We start from the raw sequence: 16332 nt of genomic DNA, 5'->3' as shown, positions 1-16332 counted from the left end.
ATTGAGATTATTTTTTTTATCTCTTCAATATTGTGAGTTACGAGATTATCCGTCTAATGACGTGTAAAAGTTATTTTAGCTATTTTTTGAGATACGAAGTTTTTATTCTAGGCCATCGGTATGTTTCTCTTGTAATTTTCAACTGATCTTGACTAATGTTTTTCAATCAGAATCTGTATTGATAGACCACGGACGAATAGGGCTCGGGTCTGGAAACACATTTTTCGCATATTTTTAGACCACTGCCAAATGGCTTATTTGAAAAGATACAATCAAAAAATCTTATTTTCTCCAGCAACTGACATAACTCTTCATACATATATTCCCGTATTTGAATAATTCTGTTTATTTTTTACGAGTCCAGGTTCTTTCAATGTTTTTTCAAAAAACATTCAAAATAAGTTTTCGTACTTAACTGTATTTTTGATTGAAAATTTGACAAAACTGGACGTTTTTTGCAGTAAGCCCTACGATATACAAGTGCACAAAATTGTTTTTTTACCCGCCTCTGATTTAATAATAAATGAAATAAACATCCAAAGTTCTCTTCATGCACTTGACATCGAGACTGCGCAAATTGATGTTCTCATTAAGTACATACTTATTGATAATAAATTGTTTAATTCAGAAAAGAGTAATATATCAAGATGAATACTTTATATTTCTTTTTACTCGTTGTATTATCTAATGGCGTTTTAAGTGAAAATACCCCTATTGTTTTATGGCATGGAATGGGTAAGTTATAGGTTAAGTTCGCTTATGGGGGTTATGTTGTTGAATCACATTATGTTAGAATAAGACACCTAAGTACATTAAGAACGTATTATTAATCAAGGAATGAGTAGCTTCAATAATAACAAACGCAACTACCTCATATATAATGATTAATGGCATCCTTAAGAGATTAACTTATTGTAAACATACATAGTCGGTACATACAAACGATAATAAGGGTTTAATCTTCCTTTTTTCCTCATTTCAATACAATGTAGCGCTGCTTATAAATTCATATATGTAAAACACATTTTATTTTGCAAGAAAAGGATAATCGCTTATGAAAAATAACATGAAAATTTCAAATTCGAATATCACTGCGTCTTCAGAGACTGAATGAACCTCTTCACGTGAAAAACTGATTAACTATTCGTCTCTATTTGAAGAATTTCTATATTTTTCAAATGCATCCAGCAATTTATTGTAGGCAATAACAGACTTTCCTGTCCATTCACAATGAGCTAGGTGCTGTTTGAACCAGACATTAACAGACCTCTTAGTTTGCCCAACATATTTGTTGTCACAATCATTACAGCAAAAATCACAAATCACATCAAGTACTTTTATGGTTATGTTGTAATTGTGCAATCGGAAATACATGAATTTGTTGCAATATTCAAGGCAACAAAAAATAGTAAATTACGCACCTAGGGAGAAAATTAGGGCATTCTCGTCCGCGATTTTTGTCACCCTTTGTCACTCCACTTTTAAAATTAATAATACATTTTATCCATTGTTTTCTTATTTGGTGTAGCACTTATAATTATTTATGATAATTTGTTTAATTTTGCAACTATTGAACGTTACAAATGAAAAATCGAGTATTATGGAATCGATTATTTCATTCTCAATTTTACTTCTTATAGCTAGTCCTTTCTCTTCCAAGTTTCTCAGAACTTCTTATAATTCACTATCACCAGGATAGTCCAAATTAGTTTTTTTGTAGTTTCAATTGTGTATTTTTACAATAAAATAATTAATGTACTAGTAACAAAGTAATGAGAAACGATAGCAACGTTTTATTATGGGCGATGTAACCAAGTAGGCAGAAAATGTCATTTAATTTTTATTTCATTTAATGTTTGTCAGTTTTGAACTCCGCTTGAGGAAAAAATAGTATGTCACTTGGAGCAGAAGACCCACTACATGTTTCGTCCAGTTTATGGGCTCAACAATATTTTCTTTTCCCCTCAGGCGTATTTAAAATAAGCTAAATAAACCCTGGTTTACTAAAGGTTTACGCATATCTATAAAGAACATGCGATCTTCATTTCACCTAAGGAAATTCTCGGATTGTGTCTTCTTCAAAAATTACGCGAAACTGTACAGAAAAATTTATCATAAGACAATAAAAGCTACCAAAACATGGTCCATTGTGATTGATCTAAGAAATAAGGCTCTACATACATACATAAAAAATGTTTTCGAGTTTGCCTGATTGCACATTAAATCACCTTACCACTTTAATTAACTTTCCGTTTCAAAATGGTACTTTTCCTAATTGCCTTAAGACGGCTACTTATTGCCCATCAATTTGGGTTTATAAGTAACAAATGCACCAATTATACTATATTGTCCCTTCTGAATAATTTCTTCTTCTTCTTCTCATGCCATCTTTTCATTTAAGGTTGGCGACCACGTTTATAAATGCGTCTCTGTCCCTTGCAACATAAAACAATTCACCGAAACTGAGAGGTATTTGTCGTTGTGTAAGATGTGTCCAATGTAAGATGTTTTTCTTATCTTAATAATTGTCAACAGCTTTCTTTTGCGACCATTGCGTCTTAGTACTTCGTCGTTGGTGATTTTGTCAGTCCAGGGTATCTTCAGGATGCGTCTATAGAGCCACACCTCAGTGTCTATAGAGCCACATTTCAAAGGACTCAAGTTTTTTTATCATCTGAGCTTTCAAGGTACAGGTTTCCACTCCGTACAGCAGTACTGACCACACATAATATTCCCTGAATTCTAGATTTCTGTTTGTAACCATTGCGGAGTACTTGACAAATGCTTTTCGAGTAATGTTCTGATCTTGATTTGTTCGTCTGGATCCATTTGAGCGTTTATGACTGAACCAAGATACTTGCATTTTTGCACCCATTCTATTTGTTTTCCATTCAGTGTGAGAATAGGGTTAATATTGATATTTTGATTTTTACCTATAACCATAAGATAAGTTTTTTCAATATTTATAGTAAGTCCTACATTTTCTCATTCTCGGCTGATTCTCTCTAATAGGATTCGATGTCTACTCTAGCTTAAACAGCCATCACTGTAACAACTTTTTGTGATTTTTCTAAGGCTTTCGATTGTGTTAATCATGATATTTTAATCAACAAATTGCAGTACTACGGTTTTTGAGGAACACTTCACGCATGGTTCAAGTCAGACCTTACCAACAGAAGTCAGCTTATAAGGATTGATACAACGATGTCTCCTTGCAAGTCAATAGAATGAGGAGTGCCCCAAAGCTCAGTACTAGGCCCTATTTTGATTCTTCTGTTTATAAACGACATCCAGACATCAGTGGTAAAATATTTCTATCTGCAGACGATACTAGTTTCTTTTGGAGCAGCACTGATGTCACGGCACTTCATAGGACCATATCTAGTGACTTAATCACCTTAAATCATGGTGCGATGCTGATCTACTCTGTCTCAACGTTTTTTGTTAAACAACAACACCATTGACCTCGTTGAATCTGGAAAATTCTTAGAGCTTGTTGTGGACAAGGAGCTAAATATTGCCGCCTTATCTGAAAGTTCCTTCTGTTTTGCGCTGGGATCAGTTTCCAAAGAACTGAACTTATCCTTAACAGTCTATTATGCCCTTATTGAGTCGCATCTCAAATATGCCCTGACCTTCCGTAGGTGTGGTGCGACTCAATTTGAGCGAATCTTCAAACTACAAATTAGAAAGAAAAACAGCAGGGCTCAATGCAAGGACAATTCTGACTGACTAACAATCGATTTTGGGGGAAATTAAAGATAAGCCCTTTTGAGTTAACACTTAAAAGTTACTTATAACGCTACTTTCTAATAGATTTTGAAAGTAATCAACTCCATTGACACATTTGTTTTTCAGTTATTGTTTTCTTGTCATGCCAATTAGAATGAAGCTTTGATTCGTACAGTGCATTCCTATGATGTCAAATATATTTGTTATTTTATTTGTGCAGCTGTTTTTGTTTGAAAAAAGTGAATCATCAAGAAGAAAGTAAACAATAAAATTCGATGAATAATGTATATGTTGTTTGCAGGATAACTGTCAAAATAATTTTGAAAATGATCTTTCTGAGAAAAATATTTTTATCAACTGTATATTAATCTTTGTTGTGATACGGTTCACATATTTGGTTTTTAATAACGCAATTAATCTGTTTTTCTATATTTGATTTATAACAAGAAATAAGCACAAAATCAAATTATTCCAAGGAATTCGCTTCCTTTTTAATGACGTCTGTATAAAAGTTATTTTTACGAGGCAATAGGTACTGAAAATATTTACTATGGGAAACAGAAGCTACATTGAAATTATTTTTCAATTTATATTCCAAAATGCATGTTTATTATGGGAACATTATTGGAAATACGGGATGAATTAGAAATTGTTAGCAAAACGAGCTGCTTTGATTTGATATCCGGGTGATTTGATTAGGTGTGGAGCCTGATGAATTGAAGCAAGAAATTTAGTTGAAATTTGTTGCTTTTCCTTTTAAAAGGCATCTCAAAACTTTTTTGCACCATGTATTCTTTTTTCAAAGTCTCTAATCCAACATGGACAATCAAATAACTAATCTGTCTAGGTAATCATAATCATAATCAAATCTCTGCACTATTTATCTTGACTAATCTTATAATTATTTTTTATATTACTATACCCACTCGTTCCACTTAGTGAACAAAATAATTGTAATATCGATTTATTTAGTCTAGAGTAAGTTCGACCACCTTATTTTTTGAAATTATTGAAATTACTTGTTTTTGAGATAATTTTTAATTGTTGTAGCAATACCTAGAATGTTTACAGACTAATAAATTGCAATTTTCTTGAAAATTGGTATGAAGGTAGTATTTATAATCTTCTTTAAAATCTACCCTGTGCCGAACGATGCCCTGGGGATGCCCTTTTGCCCTGGGGAATCTTGGAGATGAAATTTTATTTTATCAAAATAATCTCGTCGTTAGATTGACTAATTCTAAGCAACTTTTACTCCACAAAGTTTTTTTCTAAAATTGGTACGCTTAGATTTATTAACGATAGAAATTGCTAATTTGTCATTGAAAATAGGCATATTTTTTTACCGTTTTTCTTGAATAACTTAAAAAGTTTTCATTTTATCAGCAAAATTATCACAAACAAAAATGTAGCTAATAAAAAAACAAAGAGATTCGTTTCTTAATGACCCATGTAAATTCAATATTAACTGAGTTACTGCTTGTTGAAGGATGGCTATTTTTGGGCAACCCCGAAATTGGAAACCTTTAACCACAAATAACTTGATGAAATTTTTGGAAAACTCATGAGAGCTTCATCAAAGCAAAAAAAAACTTTTAAAATGAGCACACTCAAAAGTGCATAAGAGTTGACTGATTTATAATAAAAATAAGGTTTCTTCCTTTTTATTTTTGGAAAAAATGTAATTATACCCTTGGCATTACCACCCCAATTGAAATTTATCGTAATCCACTTGTAAATAACTTTATTCATATATTATTGATATGATCCATGAGATTTGACCGGTTTTGAATACTTATTTTCGAAAAAATAATTGCTTAAATTGAACACTGCATTTCCGTTATCTTAAAGAAAAAAGAAATTTTCTCAAATAAACTAAAAACTATTCATGTTATGAGAAAATGTTTCCGATATTAATTGTAAGATTTTTCATGCCAAAAATTTTGAAAGTTTTTAAATCTATGTATCATAAAAATTGAAGGAGATACGCTAGTTCAAAGTTTGCAATCGTGTACCAAATGTGGCTTATGCACCCCTTTCTAAACCGGGTGTTGAAAAAAGTTTTAATTGATATGACGTTGAAGTACTTGAAATCCCCTATAAAATCCTTTTATAAAAAAGTTTCTATCTTGAAAATTGAGCAATTTATTATCGAAAAACCAATTGCTGCTTTTTCAAAATTTCGGATCACGAATTTTGGACCATTATAGTGTGTGTGTGTGTGTGTATGTGTGAATCACTTCTTAAAAATACGAAAATCATTGGAACAAAAATTAGTATATATCGTCTAGTGTATTTTCATGGAAATTTAAAACAATCTTAATTCCTTTCCCATTAAGAGCCTTTTTATTTTTTCCGATAATTGCTTCCAACTTCTTTCTATGCTTTCTATTCTTCGGCTGTTCGAACTTCTCTTTCATTTTCAAAAATTACTTCTTCTGAATTCTGTCAAAATTTGAATGAAATATTCCAAATTGTTTTCACTGCTCTTTCTTTTCGCCCAACTTTCAGTATATCTGTTAGTTTTCAATTAAAAACTGCGTAAACTATTTTCAAACCAACTTAAGCCGGTACCACACGAGGCGTCCAACATTTGCGACAACATTCGCCTTCCAAAGTTTGCTAAACATTTGACGAAGGCTGGAATCTTACCTAAACTTATCTAAAAAAATGAAAACGTGGCAAAGTGATGAACGTCATACAATAGATATAAATTCTTCTAAAATAAACTGGAAGATACTAGCAGCAGACAAGTGTGTTTAGTTCTACAAGTGTTGGTTCCAACTTATTTCCAATGTTAGGTACTCCTGTGGTGCGTATCAAAAAAACCGAATTTCCATGGCCAACGTTGGAAGAAAAACATTTATCGAATGACATGCGCATTACGACCACACGTTGCGACTCGTTATTTACAGTGAGTTATCTCAAACTTCTTGACGATGACGTGTTATTATTAAGTTGTAACATTACGTTTGTGAACTTTTTAATTGAAATTAATAAATTTTTGGCTGTAAAATGGGACTCCAAAGCCTTTCATGAGTTAATTAGTGGCAGATATTTCGTCTTTGTTGAAAAATACAACAGTATAAATAATTTTAAATTACACTGTATCTTGTAATGTATATTATTTTTTATGTATTGATTTGTACTGGAACTTTTCCAATAATTCTAATAAAAATATGCCACAAATATGATAGCAAAACAAATGTCTGGTGTTCGTAAAATCCTACTTAGGGAAAAACAATACATGTATAAAAATAAAATACCTTAAGCCGAGTTTACACGTGTCAAGTACCTAAAGTAAGTTAAGTTACTAAATTAAGTAGCTAAATTTTGTTACTTGTATAGTGAGAACAACTTGATTTAGTACTTGCGCAAGTACCTAATTTAGTAAATTGCTTAGTCAATTGAATAAAAATAATTTCTATTTACTTGAGCAAGTAGTTTCTCCCTCTGTTTTTCGGCAATTAAAACGCCGACTAAACGAGTGTAGATAAGTTGGTTTAGTCTAATTCATTAGTACAGAGTGAGGGGATTATTTTTATTTGATTTGGTAGCGTGTTAAAATGTCTCGTTAGAGTGAAAAGACAACATTAAAGTTTGTAGAAGATTATAGCGAGAGACTATGCCTATGGGACACAAGGGCTTATAAAAATAAACAAGCTCGGGATTCGGCGTTTAAAAAAATTGAGGAGATCATGCTTTTGACACATGAAATAACCTCTGCAACGTTCTATAACTATTTCCTCTGGCCAAATAGGACAATGTAATTTCCAGTTTTATCCTGAAATAGCCGATCTCATTACGATGTTGTTTTTCATAATTTGGGGAGCAATTTGAGCCAGTAGTATTTCAAATCGTTCCTTACTCATCCTCAACCGATTTCTATATTCTGGTGCGTTTTCAGCAGCTAATTCTCTTAACAAAGTTGAAGAAGCACCATATACATCTCTTCGACTCATCCATTTTCGTACCCAACAACGCTTATTTTTATTTTTCTTCATTTCTTCTGCGTTTCTGATACATCACCACATATGTCCAAGATACAATGCCGTATTGATGCACGTATTTTTTCAGCCATATTTAATTCCACATTACTAAATGACAAATAAACCGGAATTCTTATCAAAATGTAGACACTCGCTAAAAAACCGGACTTAAATTTTAGTTACTGGCTTTAGTAACTTGCTTTAGCTACTTGATACGTGTAAACTCGGCATTAGTTTTAAATCATTTGATGTCAGAGATAAACGTGTTTTTGGGTTGATTCCTTGTTATTCAACGTTTTCACAATTAAATTTGTTATCAGCAAATTCTAATTCTAATATAAAATTCATAATAATGTGATTAAACAACAGAATGTTATTTAGAATTGATTTGTTCGAAGTGGGTCAAAGATAGATTTCACATATTTACCTTGTGGTCTATTCCACTGCCACCTTGCCAGATATTCTCCAACATTAATCTTCTTACGAAGATGAGAGGTTATGTTAACTCTTCAGTCCTCTTCGTCAATTCAAGATTACTATTGAGCATGCAATGCTCTGTCATCAGACTCACAATTGTTTCAAATGTTTTTCTGTCTTAATTAACATTCAAACGTTCGTTTTATTATAAAATGTTAGTTTTAACTGATAAATTCCTTCTCCATTATTGTTTTGTAAAGAAGAAGGAAGATGCTGTTCCACAAATGTCATTAGCGCAGCTGGTTCAGCCATTTCACTTGCCTTTTTGTTACATTTTGAATTATATTAAAGTTTATTATTTTTTATTATAATCATCCCCTCTATCTACTGCTGTTGTGGTGGTGTTATTGTCTCAATCGAACGTCAAAGTGAAAATTTCTTACAGGAGATAGTTGCTGTTTTTCATTCAGTCTAGGAGCTTTTCAAAAGAAATTGAACGAATCACTAGGAGGTGTTTACATTTATTCTATTCAAATCGGCGACAATATCATTGAAGATGTCGAGAACAGTTTTTTCAAATATCCTCTAGATCAACTCAACGAAACTTGCGAGACACTCAGTGCTGATCCTGCATTGGTAAATGGGTTCAATGCAATTGGATTTTCCCAAGGAGGGCAGTTCTTGTAAGTATTTTCATAGTTTGAAGAGAATTAGTAGGAAACTTGCAGTAATGATATGATGTATGAATTATATTATGTAATTTCTACACTTCCCAGTTCGATATTCAGTAATATGAAGTCATTTTCGTAGCTTGTTTGCGGTTATAATATAGTTAAAAAATCCTACTGTTTGTTCTGATAACTGCTAATTCTGCTGTTACAATTTGGCATTGACTTTTTTCTTTCAAATGCTTATAAAAGTAACATTTGGGTTGGTGAACGATGCTTTCACCAAGAATCATATAAAAACACTCGAAAATATCTTCATATTGATGTAGAATCTGACTATATAGTATCTACATCCACTTTTATTTGGTTAATCGTATTGCCTTTCAAAAATATTATAAGTGTTCAAAATTTCTCTATTTATAAAAGGGTCAGGAGCAGTGCAAAGGGATCAGTCTACGTATGAAAAACTGCGATTGATAGGTTGACAGCACTTTTGGTATAGTGACTATATTGTTAGTGTCTCCCATGTTTTTGATTCCTTCTATCCGAATATGATAGATGAATATAGCTACTCGAAATCCGTGCTCTTGTATTTTAAATATTCCAACCGGACGGAACTGCAGGTTTTTGAAATATTAAACAACTTTCTGCTAGGTATATAATACGATCAAAAGCTGGCTAGGATCTATATATCTATAGATATGTTTCAGAGGAAACAATGGACTTGATCCGGAGAACGTGCTAACAAGATAACCAATAACTCATGGTCACAGTTATTTGGGAATCCAAAGCTGTCATCTTTGTTGAATGATTAGAAAAAAAGAAAACGGCTACTGGCTAATATTAAAATGATTTGCTGACATGTGTTTTTGCCAAATTCATTGAAAGGAAACATCACCATCAATTTGGTTTTCGGCAAACACACTCAACAACTCAACAGTGACATCGAATTGCGCATTAAAATATATGTAGCACTTAAAGAACAGACAGATTCTTTTGAACAAAAATAAAAGACGAAACCTGCCATTAAATCTGTAGTTCCACAAGGCAGCATTCTCTCGACCCACGAGGATTCTATAATAACATCTAGCAAATCTACATGAACATTTATTCAAAGTAGAGGAAAGGCTCACAAGGTGAAAAATGAATATTGAAGAAAGTATATCGCAACACATAACTTTTACCCTAAAGAAAAAGGAAAATGTCCTTCAATATACATTAAAAACGAAGGAATGCACCTATACTCTAAATTAAATTGGAGAGAATCAAAATGTCATTAGAAAATAAAAATTTATTGTACAAGACTGTTGTTATTCCAATCTGGAATTACGGTACAGAGCTGTGGGGATGGTGTCAGCAAATCGAGTATAGCCATTATAGCAATGGAACAATCTAAGATTCTGCGAGCAATTGTCGATGCTCTCTGATATATTTCAAATCAAATCATGCATGAAGACCTTTCAATTGAAGCAGTATAAAAAAACAACACTACAGAGAAGCCACAAGCATCACCAAAGGCTGACGGTTGATGCAAGGAAGAGTCGACTGTAGACTGAATAGACTAAAAAGAAACTGACCAACGGACCTAAAATAAGGTATATAGAAGATCTTCGAACTAATCTTATCAAGATATATGTGAGATTTTTTATTATTGTACCTCAAAGTCAAGAAAATAACCCATAGAATTGTAAATTCTGATTCTTCAAATTCAAAAACTCTAATATAATTGATTAATTCTAATGAAATTATTATTGGTAATATTGTGCGTTTCTTCTAAGATCTCTCTTAGAAATAAAAATAAATAATGGAAAACACTCTACACGGAAGATGAATCTCTTGATTTAATTTTTTGGATACTCAACTATCCCAATCGTTGATTTTTCTTGTTTACGAGAAATGACTACCACATTCCTTTTTTTTCCTCCTAAAGTAATATCTTCCTGGTCAAGCAGCAAGATCAAAATACCTCACTATATTCCATTATAGCTGGCGTACCGCAAAGAAGCGTCCTGGGAGCTATCCTCTACCTTTTACATACTGCAGACCTTACTTCAAAGCAAATGAAACCAAGTCTGTTGATGAAATGTTCACAATGAAGAGAGAAGATTGTCCACCAGGTATACTTACACTAACTAAAGCTATCGATTCAAAATATCTAGGCATTCATCTTGACTCCTAACCTGGCAAAAACATATATTTACCAAAAGAAAGCAACTGGGAATTATATTCAGGCAGATCTACTGGTTAATTTGTAGACATTAACCATTGAAATCAAGTTGCTGGTATATAAGACTATCCTCAAGCCAGTGTAAACATATGGTACACAGTTATGGGGAACTGCGAGCAATTCCAATATCGGTATTTTACAACGCTTCCAAAACAAAGTTTTATGATCCATAGTCAACGCCCCCTGGTACTTTACATCATCATCAGTAGAAAAAAACAAATGCATCCAATTAAGACGAAATAAAACGTTACAGTGAAAAATATAGTGATCGAATAAGTGAACTCTCTAATATTCTAGCAAACCAATTATTTAATAACGCATATAAAGTGCGACGACTAAAACGCTGTAAACCTAATGATCTGGTTGACAAATTAACACTTTTAGTGATAATAATTTCGATCTCTAATTTTTAATTACGAGAATGTATTGATATCTAGTTAGCCTAGACCAGTTCCATGCAAAAACAAAATATTGCGTTACCATAGCAACGAACAATAAGTTATTAGAAGTGTCAGTGTAAAGTTTGACGTCAAAAAAGTAAAACAGAGTTACACAATAAATTAAAAAAGAAAAAATATGTCCACCGAAATTGTGAAAATCGAAAAATTGGAGTATCGAGCCATCATCAAATACCTAAAAGGGTTACGAGGTAAGCACATTTACGAAGATGTGCTTAATACTCTTGGTGATCAATTTCCTTCGTATTCGACCGTGAAAAATTGGACTGCAACTTCAAAAGAGGTAAATTTTCTATTGGAGATGATGACCGAACGGGGAGGCCAGTTTCTGTGTCAGTCCCCGAAAATATCGATGCAGTTCATGACATGATTTTATCAGACCGTCGAATTGGGCTAAAACGGATATCTGAAGCACGGAATATTTCATACGAACGCGTTCATCATATAGTTGACGCCAATTTGGACATGAGAAAAATTGCTGCAAAATGGATCCCCAAGTGTTTCAATGTTGATCAAATGCGTGCAAGGGTATCGCGTTTGATCTGTGCTCGATGTAGACTTCTTAAACCGAATTGTTACTATGGATGAGACTTGAGTACATTTTTACGATCCAGAAAAAAAGCAACAATCGATGGAATGGCGACACTCTGGTTCTCCAAGACCTAAGAAGTTTCGTGCCTGGAAAAGTTTTTGCTTCAGTTTTTTGGGATTGCCATGAAGTAATCATGATTGATTTTATGGATAAGGGTAGAACGATAACTGGAGATTACTATTCGACATTACTGATCACTCTACGGGAAAAAATTAAAGAGAAAAGACGCGGAAAGCTATCCAAAGGAGTTTTGTTTTTGCAGGACAACGGCCCTTCGTGATTTAGGGTTTGAATTACTAGAATACCTCCCTTATGCACCAGATCTGGCTCTGTCCAACTATCATCTCTTTCCTTAGCTGAAAAAAAGTTCAAAAGGTGGTAAATTTCCTACCAACGAGGATGTAATAAAAGCTGTGGAGGTCTGGTTTGGTTTGCTATAATAACTTGATCCAATCAAGAGGAGAATATGTTAAGTAATAAAATATTTTGACATTGAAATTTTGTTTGGTTCTATAGTAGGGTGAGTATTTTTCAATATATCCTCGTATATTTAGCTTTATGTTTTATATCACTGCGTCATGTTAACTTTGTAACTGGTTTATACTATTTATACTATTTATATTTATACTATTTAAAAAAATTGAGACAGAGTAACAGTTATAGCTAAATACTGGAAGGAGTTTCTTCCCTGGAAGATTTGTTTTTAGTCATTCAAATTACTAATTATCCTCATTCTATTGGATATATTGTAATTAGATGGGAGAAAGAAAAAGAATTATAGAAAAAAATCGATTTATTAATACTACCATTACTAGTTCTATGAAGTGAATCATAGATGTTGTAAGAATTAACGTGGCTTACGAATCTAGAGGAAATTGGAATTTATATAGGCCACTTTTGTTAGAAAATAATAATTAAAATTGTAACTTTATTTTATTTTAGACGTGGTTTAGTGCAAAGATGCCCAACAATAAAAATGAAAAACCTCATAACTTTGGGAGCTCAACATCAAGGAGTTTACGGTTTACCAAGATGTGGTGCATTACCTTTTGAAATTTGCAATTCCCTCAGGAAAATACTAAGTCAATTTGCATATAATCGGTTAGTTTGAAAATTATGTTTGATGTCTTTATAATCCTAAACTTATTCTTTTCATGATTTCCCAGTGCCATTGCATATTTTTATTTCTTTGAAAATCCTCGCTGATATTATTAGATTTGAACATCCTCTTTTCCTTTTTCCAATAAGCTTCGACTGCCATACCTTGATTACCATTCTTCAATCGGGTATTTCTTGCATGTCATCCCAGAAATTTTATTTTAATATTTTTATTTAGTCTGTCACAGATTCTATAGATTCTTCCATCATGTCTTGATTTTTATATGGATTTTATGCATTTCTATTCCTCCTTCAACTTTTCATTTTAATTTAAACACGTTCGGCTCCTTTTTCCTTGAGATCTTTTTTCTATTAAAAATTCATCTTCCTTAACAATAATACATGATAAATCTGCTTCGTTTTCTTCACTTTTCCAGTTATGTACAAGATATATTGGTCCAAGCAACTTATTGGCACGATCCTATCAATGAAGAAACCTATAAACATGAAAGTGCCTACTTAGGGGAGATAAATAACGAAAGAAATATTAACCAGGATTATATAGAACGACTTCAATCATTGGAAAATTTAGTGATGGTTAAATTTATTAATGATACTATGGTTCAACCGGTAGAAAGCGAATGGTTTGGATTCTACAAGCCAGGGCAAGCACTTGAAACAGAAACTTTGCAACAATCAAGTTTGTATACAGATGTAAGCTCGAAACTTTGGGGTATCTTTCTGACAAATTGTGGAATTTATAATTTTTTTTGTGTCTATTGAATTCAAATCATATTCAATCATATTGCTCAAATCAGATCTTATGCTCCAACCGATCCTTACATTTTAAAATATTTTCTTATCATCAAGATTTTCTCTTTTTCGTTTTCTCGAATTTCAGATTGAATATTCATTAATTTTGATATTAAAACGACTAAGTTGGAATTTCTATGTCTATGTCTTTCGCAAATTTATCGTCCTTAGAGACTTTTGGTAAATGATAACTTATCTAAACACGCGTCAGACAGTGTAATTTTGTGTATTGGAGTGTGTGGTAGTAATAAACAGTGGGTTCAGTATATCTAAGTAAACCATAATAAACTCTTGAAGGGTAGGCTACAAGGAACTATATAAGGCAGTAGAAGATCCAAAAGTTAACAAACCGGAAACTGAATGTAATATGATTAAAGCGGAAATCTTGGCAATAGGGTAAACTCGCTAAAGTAAGCCTCTACTGGATATCTGAACAATATGAAGTAGAAAGTAGGCTTGTTGAAAGTGGGAAGAAGAGAGAGGATGCTGAAGAAACAGTTACAGCTCTACTAACAATGGAGTTGTTGAATTATGTTCTTTGGACAGGAATCAGAGCAGACGTTGAAATAATATATGGTCAAACAGAAGTGATTGCACTGAAGCACGTCGATTTTAATTCTAGGATACTCAAATTTCTACGGGACACATATTTCTGACGCCCTAGACGTGTTAATTGAAAAAAACTCCAACTAAGTCCTATAAATTGTTGCAAGAGGCCTATGAGGATAATTCTATAACTCGTTCGCGTGTTTTTTAATGGTATAAGCGTTTTAGTGAGGGCTGAAAGAGCAAATGAAAATTCAAAGCAAAGTTGATCTTTATGTTCAACATTATCGGTATCGTGACAACTGAATGGGATCCAGAGGTGCAGACTGTAAACCAGATTCACTATTTGTCAGTTTTGGCAACACTCCTAGAACGAGTTCGTAAAAACGACCCGAGTTGTGGAAGAACAACTCGTAGATTTTGCACCAGGACAACGCACCTGTCCATGACGTGCTATCTGTGAAGCAGTATTTGGCCAGTAAGCGCGCTCCAGTACTCGAACACCCGATGTACTCTCTAGATTTGGTACCTTGCGGCTTTTTCTTGTTTCCGAAAATAGAATCTGCTTTGAAAAGGACCCGATTTGAATCGATGGAAGCGGTAAAGCAAAAAACGGCAGAGCTCCTAAAGGCACTCAACAGAGAAGACATCCAGCACTGTTTCGATCAATGGAAAAAACGTATGGAAAGGTGTGTGGCGAGGGGAGGGGAGTATATTGAAGGGAAGCATTCGAATGTAGAATAATTTTTATAATAAAATATTTTTTCGTAAACAGTCTTATTATTTAATAGCTAGACCTCATATATATCTTGTGTGCCACAATCTTAGAAAAATATCTGGATGGCATTACGATATTTATACCCTATTTGCAAAATTTCTAAATTCATTTTTACACCTTGTAAAAATAAGATACAACGTCCATAGTTTGTCCATGTGAAGTTTATTATTTTGATGCTATTGATTATTTCTAGAAACAGGGTGTTTCAAAAAAAAGGTGATCCTGTCTCTATGATAGATGAAACTCCTAGGTTTGCTCAGTAAAAACTTTTCGTAACGCAATCAGTACTCAAGATAAATGGCGTGAGGTATCAAGTTTTATCAGTAAACGATGTTTATGTTCACTTAAAACTTGGCTACAATGTTGCCAGTAGTTGCGGCAAAATCATAAAAAATGTTTTTACTGAGCAAACCCCAAATATTTTCAGTTTTCTATCTATCCGAGAGACGGAATAACCGTTTTTTGAATCAACCTATAGATAGATAAGTAAAATAATACGTTATTAATAAAATTAGAAATCAACTAATCATTTGCTATTTTAGGATCGTTTGGGACTGAAGAAAATGGATGAAGAATCTAAATTACATTTTCTTGAAGTTGAAGGAGATCATTTGAGATTTCCATGGATATGGTTCGAAGAAAATATTATTGAGAAGTTTTTAAAATAAAACAAATATTGTAAACCTTCTCATATGATTCCTGATATCAAAAAAACTGTACAGTTTAATTAAAATTATTCGCAAAACAAAAACTTTGTTTTATTAATCGAATATTATGGTCAAAAATCAGTCGTGATAGTATTGAAATTTGCATTTACTATGTGATTTGAGAAGTTTTAGTATGATAACACTCAAGTTTGTCTAAATTTGCTTCTAAATAAATGAATGTATCGTCTGAAATGTGTGTTGCCTACAAGTAAACGTCACTGAAAAGGAAACTAAAATACCATATAATACACTCATTTAGTACAGTTGAAAATGTTGATAATCAGAAAGTTTTGTTTTAGGTACAAGC

At 32.8% G+C, this 16332-nt stretch overlaps 1 protein-coding gene across 1 annotated transcript; it reads left to right on the top strand.

Annotated features, from left to right (window-relative positions):
• Positions 1-540: 540 nt before the first annotated feature.
• On the top strand, positions 541-16069 carry LOC130452833 (palmitoyl-protein thioesterase 1). Its single transcript, XM_056792308.1, has 5 exons — positions 541-735; positions 8584-8821; positions 13026-13184; positions 13619-13895; positions 15861-16069. Exons 1-5 carry the CDS (start codon positions 648-650, stop codon positions 15984-15986), a joined length of 888 nt encoding a protein of 295 aa, XP_056648286.1. The 5' UTR covers positions 541-647; the 3' UTR covers positions 15987-16069.
• The last annotated feature ends 263 nt before the right edge of the window (positions 16070-16332 follow it).

Source organism: Diorhabda sublineata, chromosome 2 (genome assembly GCF_026230105.1).
Source record: "Diorhabda sublineata isolate icDioSubl1.1 chromosome 2, icDioSubl1.1, whole genome shotgun sequence".
Taxonomy (NCBI): domain Eukaryota; kingdom Metazoa; phylum Arthropoda; class Insecta; order Coleoptera; family Chrysomelidae; genus Diorhabda; species Diorhabda sublineata.
Note: the sequence above shows the minus strand (reverse complement) of the source record. Positions and strands in the feature narration are given on the sequence as shown.

Bases quoted from the DNA above. Each gene is read 5' to 3' on its own strand.
- LOC130452833 (XM_056792308.1), top strand. From the start codon at position 648: ATGAATACTTTATATTTCTTTTTACTCGTTGTATTATCTAATGGCGTT. The intron at 736-8,583 runs GTAAGTTATAGG...AATTTCTTACAG, and splicing joins TGTTTTATGGCATGGAATGG to GAGATAGTTGCTGTTTTTCA. The intron at 8,822-13,025 runs GTAAGTATTTTC...ATTTTATTTTAG, and splicing joins TCCCAAGGAGGGCAGTTCTT to ACGTGGTTTAGTGCAAAGAT.